We start from the raw sequence: 21,250 nt of genomic DNA, 5'->3' as shown, positions 1-21,250 counted from the left end.
TTTTGTCACTTAATTAATATGAAAATATCTTATTTTGATAAAATTAGTTAAAATACGATGAAACAAACAAATTTTTAGTTTTATCTAACCTTTTTTTTTTCCTGGTGGAAGTTGTGGAGATGTGGTCCTCTAATCAATGTATATACATAAAGTACTGGGTGAATCTGTCATACGATTTTGTTGTGAATCCACGTATCAATCTATCCAATATTAAAGATAAAATTAATGCATGGAGTATCCAATTCCAATACTCCCTCGGTATTTAAATAAGTGAAACAATTTGATTTTTTGCAATATTCATCTAACTCACCTTGACTAATATATAAAAAAAATGCTATATATAGCCCTTAGGGCTACATATAAGCATTAAATTTACACTTGAAAATCGTAAAAAGTTAAGAAATCATCAAAATATAAACACTAATTACACTGATTTACGCGTGTTTTTGTCATGAATTCCTAAGTTTATATAATTTCCAAGAATGTATTTAATGCTTATATATAGCCCTTAGGGCTACATATAGCATTACCCAATATATAATAAGTCAAAATTTTGCTATTAAAGTGTTAAAAAATTTATATGGTCGTACTGCTTTCATTTTTGGGATCATTTTGAAATTCTGTGTTTTGTCACCTAAAAAACATCTGAGGAGAAGAAAAACAAAGATAGTGACGACTGACGAGGGAGATTGACTGAAAACACACACCAAAATCTGCAACACTCGAAAAAACAATGAGGTGGCTTCGCAAACCTCGCAACATCAACACACTCCCTACTTCACTGCTCCAACTTCCTTCTCTCTCCTTCCTCAGACCTCTCTCCAGTTAACCCCCTCTCTCTAACTTCATCAACAAATTCTGGGTTCTTCTTTTTTCTATAATTTCTAACATTTTTTGGGGTTAATTTGATTGATTTACAGATGCAGCAGCAGATGCTTTGAGCCCTACTTTTGTCCACCCAACTGCTATTGTTCATCCCAATGCTACTCTTGGTCAGGTGAGTTTTCAATTATCTTATTACGGATTACTATGTATTTTATTAAACTCCTTCTGTCTCTAAAAGTTTTTCGTGTTTAAACGGTGATTGTCTCGAAAAAATAAGAATTTTTAAAAACGGAGGGGTACCCTTCATTTAGATTTATCATATTGATGGAGGGTTCTCTTTTTATGATTTAATGGCAGGGTGTATCAATTGGGCCGTTTTGTACAGTTGGGTCGTCGGTAAAACTTGGCAATGCTTGTAAATTGTATCCTGGGAGTCACATTTTTGGATATTCTCAATTGGGTGATAACTGTATTCTTATGACGTTAGTATTCATTTCTTTTCGGCGGTTTTTTTTTTTATGATTACTAGTTTTGAACCCGTGCAATGCATTGACTAAAAAGTGAAGTGTAAGCATAGTATTATGTATTTTATGTTATGGTGATTTTCATGTTTTATTTGTTAATTGAAAGAATTTGGTGGAATGTGGGTAGTGGTGCTGTGGTTGGTGATGAACTTCCTGGGAAGACTATGATTGGATCGAACAACATTATTGGACATCATGCTGTTGTTGGAGTAAAGTGCCAAGACTTGAAATACAAGGTGGTTATTTTGTTTTTTTTTAATACTACGTAACCAGTTAACAATAGTACAATACTTATAATATTGGAATTGTTGTTGCATTTTTGGACTAAATGTGCCTAAATGATTTCTGTGTTTTGCTTGTGGAATTCCGAAAATATTTCGTTGTATGCACTAGTGAAGTTTTTGTATGTGTATGATATGTATGGTGTAGGATCTAGATTAAGATGTTTGCTAAGTAAAGGATGGAAGAAGCATCAATAATGTTTTATTTTGTTTGGAGTCTTATGAAGACTTAGGGCATGTTCTCTTCAGCTTAATTTCATTTCAGTTCAGCTCAACTCTAACCAGTTTAGTTTAATTCCTAATTTCCTTCTCTCATAAACAAGTCAATTTTAGCTCTATTCAGTTGAGCTCAGTGTCGCTCAGCTCAGCTCCAATCAGTTCAGTTTTGTTCAGTTGTTTCTAGTAAATCAGAATAGGCCCTTAGGTGGTGATATTTTATCTGATTGTTAGTAATTTTACTAACGATTAGTGGAGGGTCTTCATGATAAATCGAGAATTGTGAGATTTAATAGTTCTGAAATCAGTTTGCAGTAGATTCTGCCATTCTGGTAATGATTTACGCTAAGAGCATTTTATAAGTACTAAAACCTCCAAGGATCAATGGAGGGTCTTCATGATAAAATGTTGTGGAAAGTAAACCTTAATCATCCATGTTTAAACTTGTGATCTTATTTTCTGATATCTGTAACTGCAATGTCTGCCATGAGTTCAACTAAGGCCTACGCTACTGTAAGAAAGACAGTTTGTGAAGGATATTGAACTTAACATTCTACGAACTTGTTTTGAAAAATATATTTCAAATTAGAGTTTGTATTAGGTTTGAAATATCACATGATAATCCTAAATATCAAAAATAATCTCTGCCGTGATCCAGCACTTTCAAGTTTGGATTGAAGTTTGGAATATGACACCCCTGAAGTACCTGATTAAAGGATAATTCAAAATAGGCGGGATCAAGTCAATGACACCCCTTAAGTACCTGATTAAAGGATCATTCAAAATAGGTGGGATCAAGTCAATCTCTAATCTATAATTAACAATGAAAGAAAAATGCAGTAAAACAGTCTCTGCAATGTGATATCTGTTGCTTGCATGAATTTTATTTATTGGTTAGCCTTGCATTGCCAATTTCTTTATTGCTCTTACCTGCTGAAAATGCAGCAGAAACAAAAGATGTGATACTTATCCTTCTACATGATTTCAGGATGGGGATGAATGTTATCTTGACATTGGTGATAATAATGAGATAAGAGAATACAGCTCTGTTCATAGATCATCCAAGCCAGATAAGCAGACGGTGTGGAGTGCAATTAATTCACAGACATTTATTTTGATTGCCTTGCTATTTTATTCACGCTTTGTTCATGACTACAGATCATTGGTCATAATAATCTTATTATGGGATCCTGTCATGTTGCTCATGACTGCAAAATTGGCAACAACAACATTTTAGCAAATAATACCTTGTTGGCAGGACATATAGTAGTAGAGGTGAGTTTATCGTCTCTAATTTGATATTATTTTTTCATTTTTTTCCTGTATTTCCTACGGGGTGTATAAATTGAACAGTTTCTTTTACTTTGTTAAAATACCTGAATTAGGATTACATTCACACTGCCGGTGCGGCTGTTGTCCATCAATACTGCCACCTTGGCTCATTTTGTTTTATTGGTGGTGGCTCAGTGGTATGTATTTTATCCCCTTATTTAAAAGATATTGATCTTTAGGGGTAATAGTAAACGTTAGACATAGAGCATAGGGCGATAAAAACTAGTTGAAGATACCAATCTTGTTTTCTTGATGCATTTTAGCCCCTTCATAAGCTACACTGCCTTAACAAGAGCATGCGTACTTTGTAGTTATCTCAAGATGCAGTTCTAATACTTGTATCCTTCTAAGGTTTCTCAAGATGTTCCAAAATTTATGATGGTATCTGGTGACAGAGCTGAGCTCCGTGGCTTGAACTTAGAAGGCCTGCGACGTCGTGGGTTCTCTGCTACAGAGGTTAGTTACGTTCGAGGTTTTTAATTAAAATCAGTACAAGTGTATGTTAAAATTTTGTAATAGATTTGGTGCCTAAGAATGAACTGATGTTACAAAAGCAATAAAACCTTCCATAATTTTATTTTTGTGACCAGTTTTATATGTTACTGATTTATGTACATTCCTATGGCTAGTTGTTGGAAATGGTAAATTATTTTGCTTACTGATACTGGGAAAAAAAAAAACATTTTACTGATAAAAATTTCTTTCAAGCTAGCTTCATTCTTGTTTGCTAGACATCATGGAGATCTGATGTATGTAGCTCAATTAGTTTTATATGAGCATGTGGAACATCTTGCTTTCTATTTCCTGGCATCATTTTCTCACATTGTGGGTAATGAATTTCGTGATAACATTGAGAAATTAGTTTCTTTTCTAGATTTATGCTGTCTGGTATGTGAGTAAAAGTTTATCATTAGTTATCACAATAGTTTGAATCTTTGAGAACAATTATGAATTTAAATTATCCCACTTGACAAGGATCTAGATTAAGGGCTTGCGAGCTGCCTACCGCAAGATTTTCATGCCTACTGACACTGAATCCGGGAGCATTGAAGATCGTCTCAAAGAATTGGTATTTTCCCCCCTATTTCTGATTCAATTAAAACCTTAACATATCATTAACTGATAACATTTTCACAGGAGCAGCATGAAGAACTGGGTCAACTTCCTGTCGTATGCTCCATGGTGCAATCTATACATGGTTCCTTTTCTGAGAGTCGTCGTGGAATATGTAAATATAGACATTGGAATGCATCATGAAAGTATTCTTTTCCCTATAATTTATGGTGAGCCAGTTCCTGGGATTAATTTTTCTGCTTCAATTTTAAGTATAAGTATCACATCTTTCAAGCATCTGCTTGCTTCAGATCAAAGTTCTTCTAGCAAATCAACACAGACCATAATATATATCTTGCCAATCCTGAAATTCTTATTCTGTCAAAACTAACCACAATGTGTCAACAACAACTTTTTTTTTTTTTTTTTTATTTATTTATTTTTTAATTCTTAGTTTTATCTATCCAGATGATCTTAGCATGCAATCAAGGTTTCTGTTTCTTGTGGACTACAATTACCCTAATTCTAATCTGATTTGTGGGACTTCCTAACCTGCAACATCCTGCATAACATCTCAATTTCGACAACTTTGTTTAAGAATTTTGCTTTAGAAATAGGACCTCGGATTCCCTCAAAAAAAAAAAAAAAAAAAAAAAAGAAATAGGACCTCGGAATTGATTTCCATTAGTGCATTCATCCCCAATTAGATGGCCAGAGGATGACAAATCCACAATGGACTCATGTGGTCTAACCTTACAATTGGTTAGTAACTTTTAGTAATGTCGTAAAAATAATTATTGGAGATAAGAGTCTTTAGCTATTGGTATGAGTTAGTAAGAGTGTGTTTTCATCATATAACCTGTATTGTATCAGAAATAAATTGTCAAAGTTTTAGAAAAATTTGATACTGAAAGGCAAAAGTCAAATGTAGCCTATTATTTTGGGATGGATTGAGTAATATATGCATGAAGTGTATTTTATACCTAATACATGTTGATGCCTTGATTTGTTTTCAACTTCTATTATCTCAAAAGTCAACATTACAACCTTTATTTTGTAAATGTCTTTGATTTATTGTTTTTAAATTGAGCAAGGTGATGAAGTGATAGCTTGCTCAAGGAACTTCACTTTGCATTATTTTTTGACTTTCAACAATATTCTGTGCATAAATTATTTGCCACATTGTCTCAATCCCTTGTATTTAAGGATGTGACACAAAAAATAATTAAAGTAAAAAAACACCCCTCTATAATAGTTGAATTATTCCCACTGCATTACTCTACCCTAGTAAGATATTACAGTATATTTTAGATATGCCAATCACCAACTAATGTTACTTGATTACTTGTTAACTTTTCCAGGAATTCTTTCTCGACGTATCTCTTTGGACAGTGTGTTCCCTGGGAAAGTCATCCACAGACGTGTGTCTCAGCAGATCCTGATAAACGTATTCACCCTCGCTGCCTAAACATTAGCTGTGTAGGACAATGGAAGTATAGTAAGATGCTAATTTTTGAGTAGTTGCAGTTACAAAGATAGCAGTAATTTTGTTGATGTAACTTGTTATTACAGCTTGTTAGTTGTAACACAATGATTTTTGGTTGGGAGATAGAGAAGTAAGACAGAAAGTGGATTTTCTGGTAAATGAATATGACAGAAGCTTTGTACCATTTTCAAAGCTGGTGAGTAGTGACCAACTCTGTACTGTAATTTACAGCTGTGTTCTGGATTTATGCATCAATTTTTGAATAGCTGGATTTTGTATTCAAGTGGTGAATATGTCTTTGTCACAGCCAAGATTACATGTACACTAATTAGTAATTACATGTTGATAATCCTTTATATTATCTCGCCGAATTGAAAGAAAAAAATGAAGGCTTTATAACTCATTGGTGAGATATTGGAACGAAAATGTATAATTTACTATGGACACTAATGTACATGTCTCTTGATAAAATTGGTGTAACATAATTCCAAATGGGGGTATACTCTTTTGTACAAGTCTACAAGATAAGTATTACGGAGTACTATTTTCACACATTAAAGCTGTTTAAAATTATTACGAGTATAAAAGCCGTGTGATGAAGTACTATATCAAGTTGATATCCTTTTCTTTTTAGACCTTGGTGAAAAAAAAACTGGAGATGACGAGACAAATAAAAAAGGATCATTCTGAGAGTTCAGGGAGAGGCTAATTTGAAGAAAATATTACAGAAATTCTCAAACAATTCACTAACAAAGAAGATCAGCTTTGTTTCTTACACAGATCACCAACAAAATTGGTGAACCAGGCATATACAGCAATAAAGTATATTAACTCAGTGAAAATAGAGAACAATATTACTCAAAATTATGTTCAAATTTGAAAACGTATCTAAACATATCACCCAAATTTCCGAATCTCTTCAACGGGCATAATACGGTTTTTCTTTGCATTATAACACCCATGCCATTTCCCAATTACAAAAGATATCTAAAAACCCTAACCATAACATGAAAAGGAATCATATAAAAGCTATACACACGAGATTAACAAAAAAGAAAAAAAAAAAATACGAACATCACAACCACCACCACTAAACAAATCACCAAATATTCCAAAATAGCAGAACCTTCATGATTGTGAGATTCCTATATAATAATACCCTTTCACACAGGAATAACGTCGATCTTTGAGGTGTCTTCACATCTCAAAACAATACCTTCTAGGTTGGCAGGGAGTATGCACTTAGACCACTGGCACCCTGTTGGCAATGGCTCAGGAGGAGGAACAATCATTAGCACATTATCATTTCTTTGTACAACCCCCATCACACTCACGGTACTACCTTCTTTGATGTACCTATCATAATAAAATAATACCAAACAATCAAACATGTAACATAGCTCCAATACAGAGTCACTCAAATAATATTATATATTTTGCAAAATGACAGTTTGTTCAGTGTTTAAGTTATTTTTGTCATTGATATAATAAAGGATTTATTAAAGCAACAGCAGCAGGTATAGGGTCCGAATAAACCACTAGTCAATTTTAAAGTAATACCCTAAATTTCAGAGTAGTTAAAAAATTTAACACCATCTGAAACATAAAGCATTTATGAAAATAGGTACCTACCCTTCTTTCAAACGCATGACACGGTCATCACTAGAGAGGTTCCTCTCAGATATCCACCGAACAAAGTCAGGTGACATATCTTTGTTTGATGGATTGACATCAATGACAACAGATTCATCAACATATGGAGTCACTCTAGCACCATAGCCCGTCTTGACCAGAGCTCTCAACCCAGATTGGAAATCAGAAATGTAGAAATCAACCACGTGCCGCTGCAATGACAAATCAAGTTCAGAATAGATTGAAAGTTTTTAACAATATGTATTGCTATTCAAAATTGTTCATATGTTCTTAAGCCAAGATAGATGCTTTTACTGAAACAAAGATTATAATCTGGCATCAATGCCATGATTAAAGCATACTACAAATAAAATCACAACAATTTTGCACAAAATTTAGAACCTCTGATAAGAGAATTAATGTCACAAAAGAACACAAAGCATTTGATCTGTGCATTCACACATTCATGTCAGTCTGCAACTTTATTTGCAAACAAAACACAGAAGGGGCGTAGAAATTAGAATTGGTTCAGTTTTCAGTTAAGTTTAAAACAACTTAGGAGAGAATGATAGCTTGTTCCCTGACTGGATATCATAGCTGTTTGAAAAAAAAACATGTTAAAGTAGAGGCACTAGCAGGCGTACTAAACCAGCTTTTATCTTAATCTTACAGAAACTACCTTAATTGCACCTTATTCACAATTAGCCAATCTGCAAATGGAAGCCTGATTATCACTAGTTAAATTCTAGGAGAAAAAAGAGAACAAGTTCAATGACTACACCAAGTTTGTTCTAATTCTAAGGCTTTTCCATCAATGGCAAATGCTATAATTTGAACTCTAGTATAGTTTCACAATTTCTTTAGAGAAGACTACCGGAAATCCATATAATTCAAAGAAAACAGAGGTTTACTTGCACAGTCTAACGTACAACTAACGTACAACTCCCAAAAAAAAAAAAGAAAAAAAATATGTTTGATAGACACTTTTTAATAAAACAAACATTTGGAACAAGATATGCACAAAATAGGCCCGTGCTAACTGCTAATTCACTTTACTTCCCCACTAAATATATAGAGTTCTGATACAGACACAAGAAACACAACTCACCTTGAATTTTCTATAAACCCAATATATAATGCAGGCACCTTCAACGAAATAATCTACATCAAAACCAATCAGTTGCAAAATAAAGTATTTGAAAATAAAATGAGCTTCAGATTTCTTGTTCTTAACTTACAGTGTGTATATCTTCTAAAAGTCATTACTAGTATTTCAGATCTTTTTTCGTCACTAAATATTGGGCATATATCAGATTTTTCAATGTTTCACTAACTTATAGTCAAGAATTGTAAAAGACAAAAGGCAGCACATAGTAGGAAAAAAGAACTTCTCAGCGTCTAACTAAATATACATGAAATCTTTTACTATTCTAGAATTGGAACTAGATTACTACTCCCTCAATCCTAAAAAAAATTCAAACTTAGATTTTACAAAGATGAAAAACATTGGAGAGAGAAAAGGCGGCAGAATTTTTTATTGAGACTTGAACTGGGAGGAGGGTTTTTTTTTTTTTTTGAGAAATTTAGATAAACAGTAGCATGCAAATTAAGTGTATCATAGTTTACTATGGAATCATTAACCTGATAACCTTTCTCCCTATGGAACTACAAACCCAATTCATAAACTATTAGATATGCCCTCAATCAGAATCTGGATTGACGGTGATGCCAACAAGCAAGTTACAGCAACCCTGGGATCAACATTAGCATTAGTTCAATGAATTAGCACCAACTATTTCAATCGTTAAATTCAAGTCAATACCAGGAAACACAATTAAGTCTATTAATATAAAATAAAATACAATAAAAAAAACGCAAATGGCTTGTACTTTAGCAACATAATAGACACAAGGGGATCCGTACAAGCGTGCAAAATAAAAGGGTTCAATAGTTACCACGCAAAAAAAAAAAAAAAAAAAATTGTCAATCCTCAAACCATCAAAAATCATGCAGCGGCTTACTAGGCCACATGAAGCCCACAATCCTGGAGGGTGTTGAAAGTAAATTCTCCATATACACACAATAGCCATCTATAATTCTATACGGCTATACCTAAGGAAAGCAGTGAAGAAGCTAAGGCAATAAATTAAAAGGTCAAATAAGAAAGATGTTATCACCTCTAGCGATCTGAGGCCCCACGTAAAACGCCGATGACTGGGGTTAGCAGCTTTTGAATCCCAACCTCGATACTCAAACAAGCTAGTTGATGTGTAGACACACCGTGGAACCTTTTGGAAAGATGACTCAAGAGGTACATTTCCACATGTTACCACCTTCACAATAGCATGATTAATTTAGTTAGAAAAACTAATTTAAACAATGCCAACTGAAGCATAAAACAGCATACATTTTTCATGAGATATTGAACTTCTCAACACAGCAAGAATTTCAGAACCAAAAACAAAAGACAAAACAGCAAGAGCTCAAAAACTCTTAAAGTTCTGTCTAGATAGATTTAAAATATTTAGAAAAAACTGAATTCAATAGATAAAAACCATCAAACAGAATCAGCAATAAAGTTAACTCAAAATCCAGAAGCTATAGTACATATAGACAAAGGAAAACCTCATGTTGAAAAGACTATTGATTAGCCTGCAGACATCATAACTGAGATCGGTTGACAGTTTGTACTTTATCAATCACTCATCCTTTTTTTTTTTTTTTTTTATTCTTCAGTTTACTCTATTGTTCAGTTTGTTTCTTCAGGTTAGACGTTTTCCCCAAAATTTCCTTAAAAGAAAACAATGTTCCCTTCCACAGCTTCACCTGTCATACTGCTTTGTATATTACAATAGTACACCCTTTTCAGCAAGGATAATACAGTGTAACTGCATAACCTAGAAGTATACCAAACGTCCCTAACTTTCATTCACTCTAATGCGCTCAACAAACATGTATCTTTAAAGAATAAAGCTTCCGACAAAACAACCACCAAATTAAGTATTTTCCAATCACTAACTAGTAAAAATCCACATCTTGTCATACTCATTAAAGCAAAATTATCAATACTATGTATCCCTTTAGCTAAAGAGCCAAAATACATTCTTGTTTAGCAAAACAACTCTAATGCCCATCCTAAGTTACATACTTACATTCAAGATAATCAAAAGAAAATACTGTGGTTGTAGTTCCCAAAATAAAAAGTCCGTGTACCAATGCTGTCAACGCGCAATAATAATGAAAAAAAAAAAAATATATATATATATATATATATATATATATATATATATATATATATATATATATATATATATATATATATTAAAAAAAGATAACTTTTTGTAGCATTCAGATAGATCTCACATACCCCAGAAACTTTGACAAATTGACCATCTCTTGCTGTTCGAAGCTCTGCATCTGGGTATTGAGCAATAAAGCCTGTGATAGCTCTCCTTCCCCAGAAAGTGTTCCACGTGAAGACAGCAGCAACAGCACTAAAAAGCACCACCACGACAATGAGAAGAATTGGATTGTGCACAGCTCCAAGAATAAAACCACCAGCAATAAATCCCATCACAAACAAAAGACCCATTGCCCACAAAATTAGCTTCGGGAAGCTCTTGTGGAATGAGTACTCATCCTCCTGAGTGAGCTTTGTCACAGCCTGGTTGTGTACAATTGATGCAGCATGATGTTTCATGGAACTAGTGGACTCCAGAGGACCAGAAGCCTTTCGAGGAGCTCCGGATGAGTTCAAGGGGCCAGATGAAATAGGTCCAGAAGTTATCAATCCTGTGGCGGGAAGAATTGGTGCAAGAGGACCTGAATTTTGCCTAGAAACACCTCCACCAGCTTGAGGGCCAGAAGACTTTTTCACTGGTTCACCATGTTTGTTGAGTGGGCCAGAATTGGATTTTTTCATGGAAGCTGAACCAGAACCTCCAACATTAGAAGATGAAACCCTGTTCACAGAATTCTGTACAATTGGGCCAGAGTGAGATGCAGCTCCTCCAAATGATCCAGTCCTAGTAGGGGCATTGCTTATAGGTCCAGATTTACGTGACCTTGACCCATCCCCGTGTATATCAAACATCTTCCCAAGTTCCCCAGACTTTTTGATATCACCTCCAGTATAAGGCATTGCCACTGAGCTCATGGTAGGTTGCCTTTCCTTAGGTTGTTCCGGGCGTCCTGACACATAAAGCCCATTACTGAGCTGATGGGATGGGAACCGAGAACCCATCAGGCTGATCTCTTTGATCACCAAGAAGGTACGCACACCACTTCCAAAAGAGTCAAAATATTATGGAGAAACTGCATAAGAAGAGTTTAATTGGTCAACTAATAGTCATTCACATAAATTACCCACGGAAGAGTATGAAAACTATTTGACAGACATTATCAGGCTCAAACAATTTACGGACACTCAAATTTAATTACAATAACTAGTTTGGCAAGTTTCGTAAAGTTTCCAGGTGTCATGAGAACACATCTAATCAATTTGAATTCAAAAAGCACCAAAGGAAGAATCAAGCATCCCACAACCATCTCCCCTCCTCTCTCTACTTTTAATGCTTCAAGATTGGGGATCATATAAGAAAAAGCATAGTCTTCCTTGATAATATTACAATAATGTTATCGAACTAAGACCCTTTGTTCTGATTCTAGTTGTTGAAACTGACAATGTCAACCTATCCATAAGCCAGACCGCCGCATAACTCAAAATCGCGATAATTGATTCACAAGCTCAAGCAGTGAAGCAGTATTCCAACAACCATAATGAACAAGATTACCCCAGGGTCAAAAATATGACTACCATTACAGTACTACACCACTCTCACTCATGTAAAACAGCAAAATGTACCCACAAACAAAGATCCGGGGAATAAATCGACATTCAAAATCAAATTCACACCCACAAATCAGGCCCGTCTTCGAGCCGGGGCAAAAGGGGCACTCACCCTGAGCCCAGATCTTAACTTTAAAGGGTTCTTCAACACAATAACAACCAAATTTGATTCAATTATCAAATTAAACTCGTAATTTTTGTGAAAAAAGCTCCAATTACATAGTTGCATCCACCAAATTTGATTCAAACAACAAATTAAGCTCATAATTTTCTTCCACAGCAACAAAATCAAGTTCAGTAACTATAAACAATAGTTCACTAATCGAGTAAAGGAGAACCCTAAATTGAGTGTACTGAGAATAAAATTAAGGATAAAACCCTAGATTGTGGGATTGAAATTGGAAGATTAGAAGAAGAAAGTAACATCTTACCTTAGAAGGTGCTTCAATGGAGGATAGAAATCGCCTCAATGGAGAAGGTTGAGTGCGCTTCAATGGAAACTGAGAGAAAGAGGACAGATCTATGTTTTTGGTAGGTAGCCTTTTTTTTTTAATTTTTTTTTTTTTAATTTTTTTACTTTATTTAACAAATACAGTAATTAAATCATTGATAATATGCAATAGATAAATAAAATAATAAAGTTGACTGTTGTTGAAACATTTACTCGTAGAATCGCATTAGTCATTTTCTTACACTAATTTGATATTAGAAGTCTTTCTCAAAAAATTAAAAAAATAATTATTAGAAATCTTCAACAAAAAAAAAATAAAAATAAATAAATAATAATATTAGAAATTATAATACTCTATAATATACTCGTGTTTCTTTTATCTTCTTTTTCTCTATAGAAATCGTCTGAAAATATTGTGTTGCTTGATTGGTATTGATTGAAGATAATTTTCCTTTTTTTCATGCTTGATTGATATGTTACCAAAAGTATTTTATACGAGTAATAAACATCAATTAATAATCCAATAATGACACATGTCAGTTTCTAGTGTGTCCTTAGTATATTATTATTTTTTAATATTTAATTACTAAATCTTATTTAAGAAAGCTTTTGTTTGATTGCGGCCAAGGCAAGAATGCGAAAAAGCCCACTTTTTAGCGACATGATAGCGCGAAGCGAGCCTCTATCAGAGAAAGCCATTCTTGCAGAACGGGGAGGGGTAATTTTTCCAATTAATCGGCGCGCCTTTAAAGAAAAAAAAAGTCTTTTTGGTCAACTATATAAATGAGCAAATTTACCATTCTTATGTTGATATGTAATTAATTACGAAATAATAAGGAAATATATAATCTTTTTCAAGAAGATGTAATCTTGGTGGGAATTTTTTGTTAAGAATATGATCTTATTCTCCAATTTTGTTCATGATATTTTAACATTGTTTATATTTTATGCTATAAATAAATAAATTACAAAAAAATATGGGGTAATTAAAATAACCGTGCATGGCACGAGACCTAATCTAGTACTCCTCTATGTTGAGGTATGTGTTGATGTGGCACTCTAAAAAGAGAGCATTTTGGGCTTTGCTCTCCTCTCATTAAACCCACTTCTAAACAAGAAAGCCCTAATTTATCTCCTTGATAAACAAAATTTGTTTATCAAATGGCAAAATCGTAAATAAATCAACAAATTTACCAATTCATATGGCATATTTGTAAATAAATCAAGTGTCGTGGGGTCTATTTTCTAGTCATCATGGCATGATTGTAAATAAATCAAGTGTTGTGGGGTCTATTTTCTAGTCATCATGGCATGATTGTAAATAAATCAACTATCGTAGGGCCCATTTATAATAAAAAGCTGTTGATTTATTTATAATTTTGTCATTTGATAAACATATTTTGTTTATGAAGGAGATAAAATTGTATTTTTCTCCTTTTAAACAATAGTAATAATAATATAGATTATGCCAATTGTCATTTACTCCCTCTGTTTTTTAATTTGCATCATTTTAGATTGCACAAAGTTTTAGGAGAGTAATATAATATTGTGAGTTGATGAATAAATTATTATACTACCTCCATTAAAAGTTATTTGCAACATTTGCCATAAACGGGTGTTATCGATTATGTGCAATTAATCATTTTTTTTCCCTCTTTTAATAAGTTTTTTTGTAAGAAATGACCAAATTGCCCTACTTAACCAACTTAGAGCAACTCCAATGGTTAGGAAAAGGGACTAGCTTACAAATATTAAAAATCTTTAGCTAGTAGCTACACCATTGTTGCATCTTGTTGATTAGCTTTGGCAAGCAAATTAGCTTTGTAGAGCTAATTAGCTTGGCATATATTTATTAGATAAAAATATTATTAATTTAAAAATAAGTTAATTTACAACTAGCTTAACCATTGGAGCAGCAAATTAGATTTGGACTCACGTGGATATAATAATTTAGTATACTCAACTTTAAAAATTTACCCGACCCGATCCGATATCCGAACTGACACCCTTACTAAAAATATGCCCACTTCTCGAGCCGGGCTAGGCCAAGTTTCGGGCCGGAATTTTGTGCCCAAATCCACCCAAAATGGTCGGGCCGTGCGGGCTTTTTGGGCCAATTTCGGGTCGGGCCTAAAAATCAAATAAATATGCGTATAACCGTATTCCTGAACCCGCCCAAAAACCGATTTCGGGACGGAAAATTCTGCCCAAAACCCACCCAAAATTGGGCCGAGCCAACGAACTGGACTAACCTTGATCATCTCTAGCTAAAACCATGCTAGCTAGAAAATAATATAAAGAAATTAGAGATAGTATAAAAGTCTAAGATACCCTCTGAGCTTCAATCTATGCAACACATGTGACAAAAGCCAACTATCCATGAGAGTCTAATCCGAAACCCAAAGTATCCAATACAACCAAATTTTCATTGGCTCATAGATGGAACTTGATCATAGATCGTACTAAGATAAAGCCTTCCACATCTAGTATGTCTTGGAGCTTCTCGATCCTCATTATTGTCCCCTTCGTCTTGAACCTACATCAAGCAAAGTGTTTGAACATGATTCATTGTTAAATGTATCTCCTTTCATAGAACTTTGTGAATGATCATATTCAAAGATCAAGGCTTGATAGGTTTCTTGCACAAACACAACCAGAAGTCCACTTACTTGCTCACAAAGTTAAAATCATATCAACTTGTAACACCTTAATCAAAACAAATCATCTTTTTGCAACAAACTTTTACCAAATCTGTTTATACATTGTTAGCACCTCAATATCCTTGCACTCCAAGTATCTTAACAACCTTCTCACACTCCTAATTACAAAAAATCACCTTGAATAGCAAGCAATAATCCACAACAAACACGTACATTTACACAACATAAATCTTGAAATTATGTTCGAATTGTGTAGCAATTTTGATCCAAATTCTGCAACAAAATTGTGGTCTAAACCCAGGTAATTCACGTCTATAATATGTAGATTATGTATGTTAAATTTGCAGCAACGATTCAATCGAAAATTTAACCAAAATAGGAAGCAAAGTCCTCGAACAAAGAGCAGAATTATGTAATGAAAGTTTATTGTAACTGCAAATTCTTTTCTCAATGAAATATTACAAAACTTTATAGTATAAATTTTCAATTTTTTTAGAGTCCAATGCAAAAGGAATTGTTGCAAAATTCCAAGTAGAACTACAGATATGATCAAATACTTTTTCCCTGTCGAGAATTGACACAAATTCTAAAAGCCGATTAATGTGATCTTTCAAGCACGAATTTCACCCAACTTTATGAGGAACTAAGGTGATATTGTAGCACCCTAATTCTAGTTTTAATGATGAGAAAAAAAGGGAGATTCGTTAATCAAGAGAGTAAAATTGACATTGTCATGAATCATTTGGGGTAATATTGTAAATATACCCAGATAAATTGTCAACTAATTAGCGGCGCATTTACTTCTTAGTTTCCTCCTTCCTCCAACCTCACCCATAATCAAAAGTATCGAATCACTTGTTGTAGACACCCATTTGTGTCTCCCCAAAACCAAACTCAGTGATGAATGCCTTTCACGTCGAATCATAATCGAATGAGGTGAAAGTGTGGAAAGTCAAGTGTTCCGGTTTAGTTTTATTAAAAAACTCTCTTCTCTCTGTTTTTGAAAACAACCTTATTTTATTTTAAAAAGCCAATCCAGTTTAGTTTGGTCCATGATAAGGGTCCAATAATAATGTAATTGGATGGGACTCGAAAAGACCTTTCCAACGATATATTATAAGCCCAATTTTGATGAATAATGAGGAAGTTATGACCAAAATACTAAATTGGGACCAAACCGGATTTTACCTACGACCCAATGATCATGTGGAGGGTCCAAAGGTTTAATCCTATTCCTAAACTAATTAGGGGTCGTTTGGTTCAGACGGGGTAAACGGAATGGAATCAAGAAAGGGATTGAGGAGGAAAGGAAATGATACCCTTTGATGTAGGATGTTGTTTGGTTACATAAGTAATAAGTTGTCTTCCACCACTTATGAAAAAAACATCCAGTCTTCTCATCCCTCATATTAATGGAGCACCATCCACACCTCCAGCCTTGATCCCTTCCCAGCCCTATTCTCACCGCCACTTGTTCACACCGCCACCTTCACGTCGCTGCCCCTCTAAGGCCCCATAACCGACATTTTCTCTCTCATCTTATTCTAGTACCTCCACCATGAAATATATATACTTGTAAAATTAAAGGTTTTGAAGGTCAAATTCACCCTTAAAAACTCTAGATCTGGAGTTTTTATGGGTGTATTTGACCATCTAAAGCCATATTTGATGATATAACAAGGTAATTTTTTCACTTATAATTTATTTTTAATTTTAAAATTAGAAGTAATTGGGAGGTTGTATGTGGTTTTTCTGGTGGTGATGGGGCTTCGGGGTGGTTGTGGTGGTTTTGATTAATGGTTGTGGTTGTATCATGGTAGTTTCAAAGTGGTTTCGTAGAGCGTTGGAATTGTAGGGGTGTTCGAAGGTGGGGTCGTCGGTGATGGTGACGGCTACGGTGGGGTCGTCGGTGGGGACGGTTGTAGCAGTGGGAGGTTTCCGGTAGACCAAGTCAGGTGGTGGTGTATGTTTTAATGGTGGTCAAAGTTGGTTATGGTTGTTGGGTGTAGAGGATTTTGGGGTAATGGATGATTCCCTTGGGGGGGCTGGGGAATCATGATGGAAGGAAATTGGGTAATCAGAGGGGAAAGGGAATGATTAAATTAGACAAACAAACAACATGAAAGGGAATCATAGCTGTTGATTCCCATTCCGTTTCTTGAAACCCCCAACCAAACGCCCCCTTAGGATTGATTAGAATCTTCTATAAGATTTTAAAAGATCTTAATTATCCTTTTTTGAAAAGATAAGATCAAGGAATTTGATTTAAATATAAACTTTCCTTTTTATAAAACTTTCCTTTTTTTAAGTCCTAATTGTATTCGAATTTAAACATGTCCAAAGGCAGTTAGATTTTATTTTCGTGCCTCATATTGTTTATCCAAATTTTATATGGTTAGATACATCTTGAAATTATCTTTCCAATGATTTATTATAATATTAATTCCGAGCTATAACGAAAAAGATATGAAAGGAATACGAAACTCTATCCAAAACTGACACTCTTTCACTATTTCGGCCATATCTTTTTTATCTACAAAAGATTTTAATCTGATTCTAATTGAATTGGAAAGTAGACTTCAAGAGCTTTCCAACGACATATATATGAATTATTTGGACTTCTGGATCAAAAGATATGATAAAAACAAAATTCGCAAAAGCTGTTGTCTACGAGTTTTATTTCGATTCGAATTTGGATTCTTTTCTTAATTCTTCGACCCTCTTTTTTCCTATAAATAGAGGTCATATCTCCCCTTTTTCAATCATCAACTCTCATCAAGGCTTACTTGATTTCTCTCTCTTTCTAAACCAACCTTTTAAACACAATTCCACATACACAAGATTTAGAAACATCTAGCCAAGTTCGAAGTTGCCTTCACCCTAGACGTGAAAGGTTGATAATTTCTGAGGGTTTGGTCCCAAATCCAGTCTAAACTTTTTAACTCTTTCTTTTAATTATTTAATTTAATTCTTTGATTTATTATTTCCAACGAAGTTTACTAACGCGTGTATTTTGTTATTAGAAAGAGGTACGAGGCTTCGAAGTAAGTAAATTAGCTTACTCTCTTTTTAATTTCAATGTAGAAAGCATGCTTAGGATTGTTTAATTCCTAGTATCATTTATGATGTTTTTTATTGCTTTCTAGAATCATGTTTAGGTTGCCTCTTATTATTTCTAATATCATGTTAGCATGCTAGTACCATGTTAGGTTTAAAGCTTTGGTCTTTAATGTTTAGTGACATGCTAGGGTTTGTTATTAACCTTGTTAGTATCATGCCTAGGATCTTGCTATTATATTTAAGCTTTATTATTAACATGATTTTGATTATTATGATTAATATTATGATAATTATTATTATTGATTAATATTATGTTGCTTGATATTATTATTATTGCTTGATCACGCCTTTTATGCTTGTTAAAGGGAATTTGTACTTGAAATCACGCTTAATAAGATAATTAATAATTTGGTTTAGGCTAATGTGATTTTAATTCAAGTGATCAGCAATAATAGATTTATTTGTGCATTAATATTCAACCAACATAGGCTAAACAGGTTTAGGGTTAATCTAATGTTTGCATGTTAGTCAAAAAGCGCACATGAATACGAGTAGAACAAAGTAGAGGCCTATTTTATAGGGCGGGTCCTTTCTTTTGTAGATTGGATTCGTACCTTCATCCCCGAACCCTATTTGGTTCCTGACCTTATGGAGTTGACGATCTCCTAGATCGTTTTGGGTTTACAAGTTCCTAAAACTTGTTGGCGACTCTTTTGCTCTTTTTTCCTTCCCTTTGGACGCCACCATACTTTAGTGTATGATCACAGTGGGATTCAAGCTTGGGGTTATAGTGCTTGAAATATTCCCTACACTTGTAAAAGTAATTCAATTTATATTGAGACTTGGTCGTCTTTTCACCTACCCCTTTTACCTAAAGTTAAAGATTCTCAGTGTCTATTTGAGCTTGAATTATTGTATGCCAATAACTATGTGTGCTATGCACTTTTATTCACTTTTTAAGCTCTCAATGGAAAATAGGATACAAAGCAAGCAAAGGTAATATCTGGTATCTCATGAACTATGTTTGAAGGCAAATCCAGAATTTTTAAACAATATGTCTCTTGTTAGGAAGTTGTTATGTAGTTTTAGTTGTAATCTTTGTAACATTATACGTAGTAAAACTTATTTGAGTAGTTTAGTGAACTTAATTTGTAGTTTGTAATGCATGGCGTTGCAAGGTAAACAATACAGTAAGTTCAAATTTTGCTACTTCCGTATTATAGTCTAATGTAACAAAAGAGTTGAAAATTAGTTTTGAATTATATAATTCAAACGGAAGTGCTATTTTCTCCCTCCAACTCTCTTAACTCTTTCCATGTGGATAATATTTTTGGAAAATATTTTTGGAAAATTTTTGTGAAAAAAAAAATTAATAAAATTTAAATCTAGAACGAAGAACAAAAAGGATAGGAGAGAGTGTCTTTCAAGATTCAAAACACTAATGTAGTACTCCACCGTATTTGGATTCAAACATTTCATTTCAAAATTGGAATTTAAATCTAAAATTTACAGACTTTCAAAACCAAATTATTAGTTTGAGAAACCTTAGAATTTCAAATTAATCATTTCAAATTAGCCTTTGCAATTTCATTGCTTCAACAATTACTCAAAGTTAGATTTATAGTACTTACAAAATTGGAAGAAAATAAAAGAGATTTTAAGATTAGAGAGAATTTTTTTAAGGCTTTTTTTTTTTTACCACCATTTTTTAAAAGGTGAAGACGATGGTGGAAGATCTATAATGGTGCAATGGAGGAGGTGGCTATGGAGGTAATTTTCACGAAGGATGCGGCATCTCGAAGGCTACCATAGTTCCTTCAATGAAGAGTTTTGAGGATGTTTCAGTGGCGAAAAAAAAAATCAATTAGATAACCCAAGAGAGTGAAAGTTAGGGTAATAAAGAGAAAAAATTGAAGTTAATGAAATTTAAAATGACTTCTTTTATTTGTTATTTCCAAATTCAAGTTATATGCTTGTTTAATAAGTAGCTAGAAAAACTCCCTCGAAAGAAAGGGCTTTCTCTCTAGAGAGTAGGGTTTTGGCTGCCGTGATTTTGACTTTGCTTTCACTGGTGATTGATCTCCACTAATGGCTGGCGACATTGCAGATCGATAAGCAAACCTGAAACTGGACGATGAGGATGGTGGAGTTGTGGACTTAGGTGCTGTAGATTCTTTTCCTGCATAGGAGAAATTTCATCTGCTATTAATTGGTAGATTGGTGACTAATCAACCTTATAATTCCGGGGCCTTTAGGAGCACAGTGACGAAGGTTTGGGGATTAAACAATAAGCTAATTATTAGGGTTCTTGGCCCTAATTTGTATGCATTCTAATTCTTTCACTGTATGGATAAGGAGAGGGTTTTGAATGGCCAGCCGTGGTGTTTTGACAATAAATTGCTGGTGTTGAAAGAGGTTGAGGGAGACGAACAACCTGAAAAAGTGTCCCTTTACTACTCTCCGTTTTGGGTCCAAATAGAAGATCTCCCATTTAATTATAGGTCGGACAACGATGTCAAGGAAATTATGTCAAATTGGGGTGAACCGATTGAGTTGGAGAAAGATATTCTTGGTTTATATCTTTCGCTGCATAGAGGTTATGGTTAATATTACCAAGCCACTACGTCGTTTTCAACGCATTCTTGACAAGGGTGGGAAGACGGTGTGTGTTGAATTTGCATACAAGAGGTTGCCTTTCTTTTGCTTCACTTGTGGAGTGATTGGGCACTTAGAGAAAGACTGTAGTATAGTGTTGGAGGAGAGTAAGAAGATGAAGCTTGGGTGGGGGAGATGGTTGAGGGCATAACCGAGGAAGGGAAAATGGAAGGAGGATGAGGATCTTGCTGCGATTATTACCCCGAGGAGGCAGCTGTTTGTTACG

The 21,250-nt window shown here is 34.2% G+C and overlaps 2 protein-coding genes across 4 annotated transcripts; one reads left to right on the top strand and one right to left on the bottom strand.

The window, feature by feature from the left end:
* The first annotated feature begins 624 nt into the window (after nt 1-624).
* LOC145611868 (putative acyl-[acyl-carrier-protein]--UDP-N-acetylglucosamine O-acyltransferase, mitochondrial) lies at nt 625-5,960 on the top strand. Of its 3 annotated transcripts, none has more exons than XM_081667249.1 (11): nt 626-824; nt 921-997; nt 1,183-1,307; nt 1,477-1,585; nt 2,835-2,927; nt 3,005-3,121; nt 3,232-3,315; nt 3,530-3,634; nt 4,161-4,247; nt 4,322-4,461; nt 5,593-5,960. In XM_081667249.1, the coding sequence occupies exons 1-10, from the start codon at nt 734-736 to the stop codon at nt 4,433-4,435; spliced, it is 1,002 nt and encodes a 333-aa protein (XP_081523375.1). In that variant the 5' UTR covers nt 626-733; the 3' UTR covers nt 4,436-4,461; nt 5,593-5,960. The 3 variants fall into 3 exon arrangements, 2 of the variants coding, with proteins under 2 accessions (XP_081523375.1, XP_081523374.1); XM_081667248.1 differs by having other exon boundaries at nt 629-824; nt 4,316-4,461; XR_014106479.1 differs by lacking the exon at nt 5,593-5,960 and having other exon boundaries at nt 625-824; nt 4,154-4,247; nt 4,316-4,355.
* Nucleotides 5,961-6,527: 567 nt separating this feature from the next.
* LOC145611232 (protein SHOU4-like) lies at nt 6,528-12,760 on the bottom strand. Its single transcript, XM_081666534.1, has 5 exons — nt 12,630-12,760; nt 10,717-11,663; nt 9,527-9,682; nt 7,350-7,561; nt 6,528-7,073 (listed from the first exon to the last, which is right to left on the bottom strand). Exons 2-5 carry the CDS (start codon nt 11,590-11,592, stop codon nt 6,881-6,883), a joined length of 1,437 nt encoding a protein of 478 aa, XP_081522660.1. The 5' UTR covers nt 11,593-11,663; nt 12,630-12,760; the 3' UTR covers nt 6,528-6,880.
* Between the last annotated feature and the right edge of the window lie 8,490 nt (nt 12,761-21,250).

The sequence above is a fragment of the Chenopodium album genome, chromosome 24 (assembly GCF_948465745.1).
Source record: "Chenopodium album chromosome 24, dcCheAlbu1.1, whole genome shotgun sequence".
Taxonomy (NCBI): domain Eukaryota; kingdom Viridiplantae; phylum Streptophyta; class Magnoliopsida; order Caryophyllales; family Amaranthaceae; genus Chenopodium; species Chenopodium album.
Note: the sequence above shows the minus strand (reverse complement) of the source record. Positions and strands in the feature narration are given on the sequence as shown.

Bases quoted from the DNA above. Each gene is read 5' to 3' on its own strand.
- LOC145611868 (XM_081667248.1), top strand. From the start codon at position 734: ATGAGGTGGCTTCGCAAACCTCGCAACATCAACACACTCCCTACTTCA. The intron at 998-1,182 runs GTGAGTTTTCAA...ATTTAATGGCAG, and splicing joins CCAATGCTACTCTTGGTCAG to GGTGTATCAATTGGGCCGTT. The intron at 4,248-4,315 runs GTATTTTCCCCC...ACATTTTCACAG, and splicing joins AAGATCGTCTCAAAGAATTG to GAGCAGCATGAAGAACTGGG.
- LOC145611232 (XM_081666534.1), bottom strand. From the start codon at position 11,592: ATGGGTTCTCGGTTCCCATCCCATCAGCTCAGTAATGGGCTTTATGTG. The intron at 9,683-10,716 runs GTATGTGAGATC...GCTATTGTGAAG, and splicing joins AATTTGTCAAAGTTTCTGGG to GTGGTAACATGTGGAAATGT. The intron at 7,074-7,349 runs GTAGGTACCTAT...TTATTATGATAG, and splicing joins GTCATGCGTTTGAAAGAAGG to GTACATCAAAGAAGGTAGTA.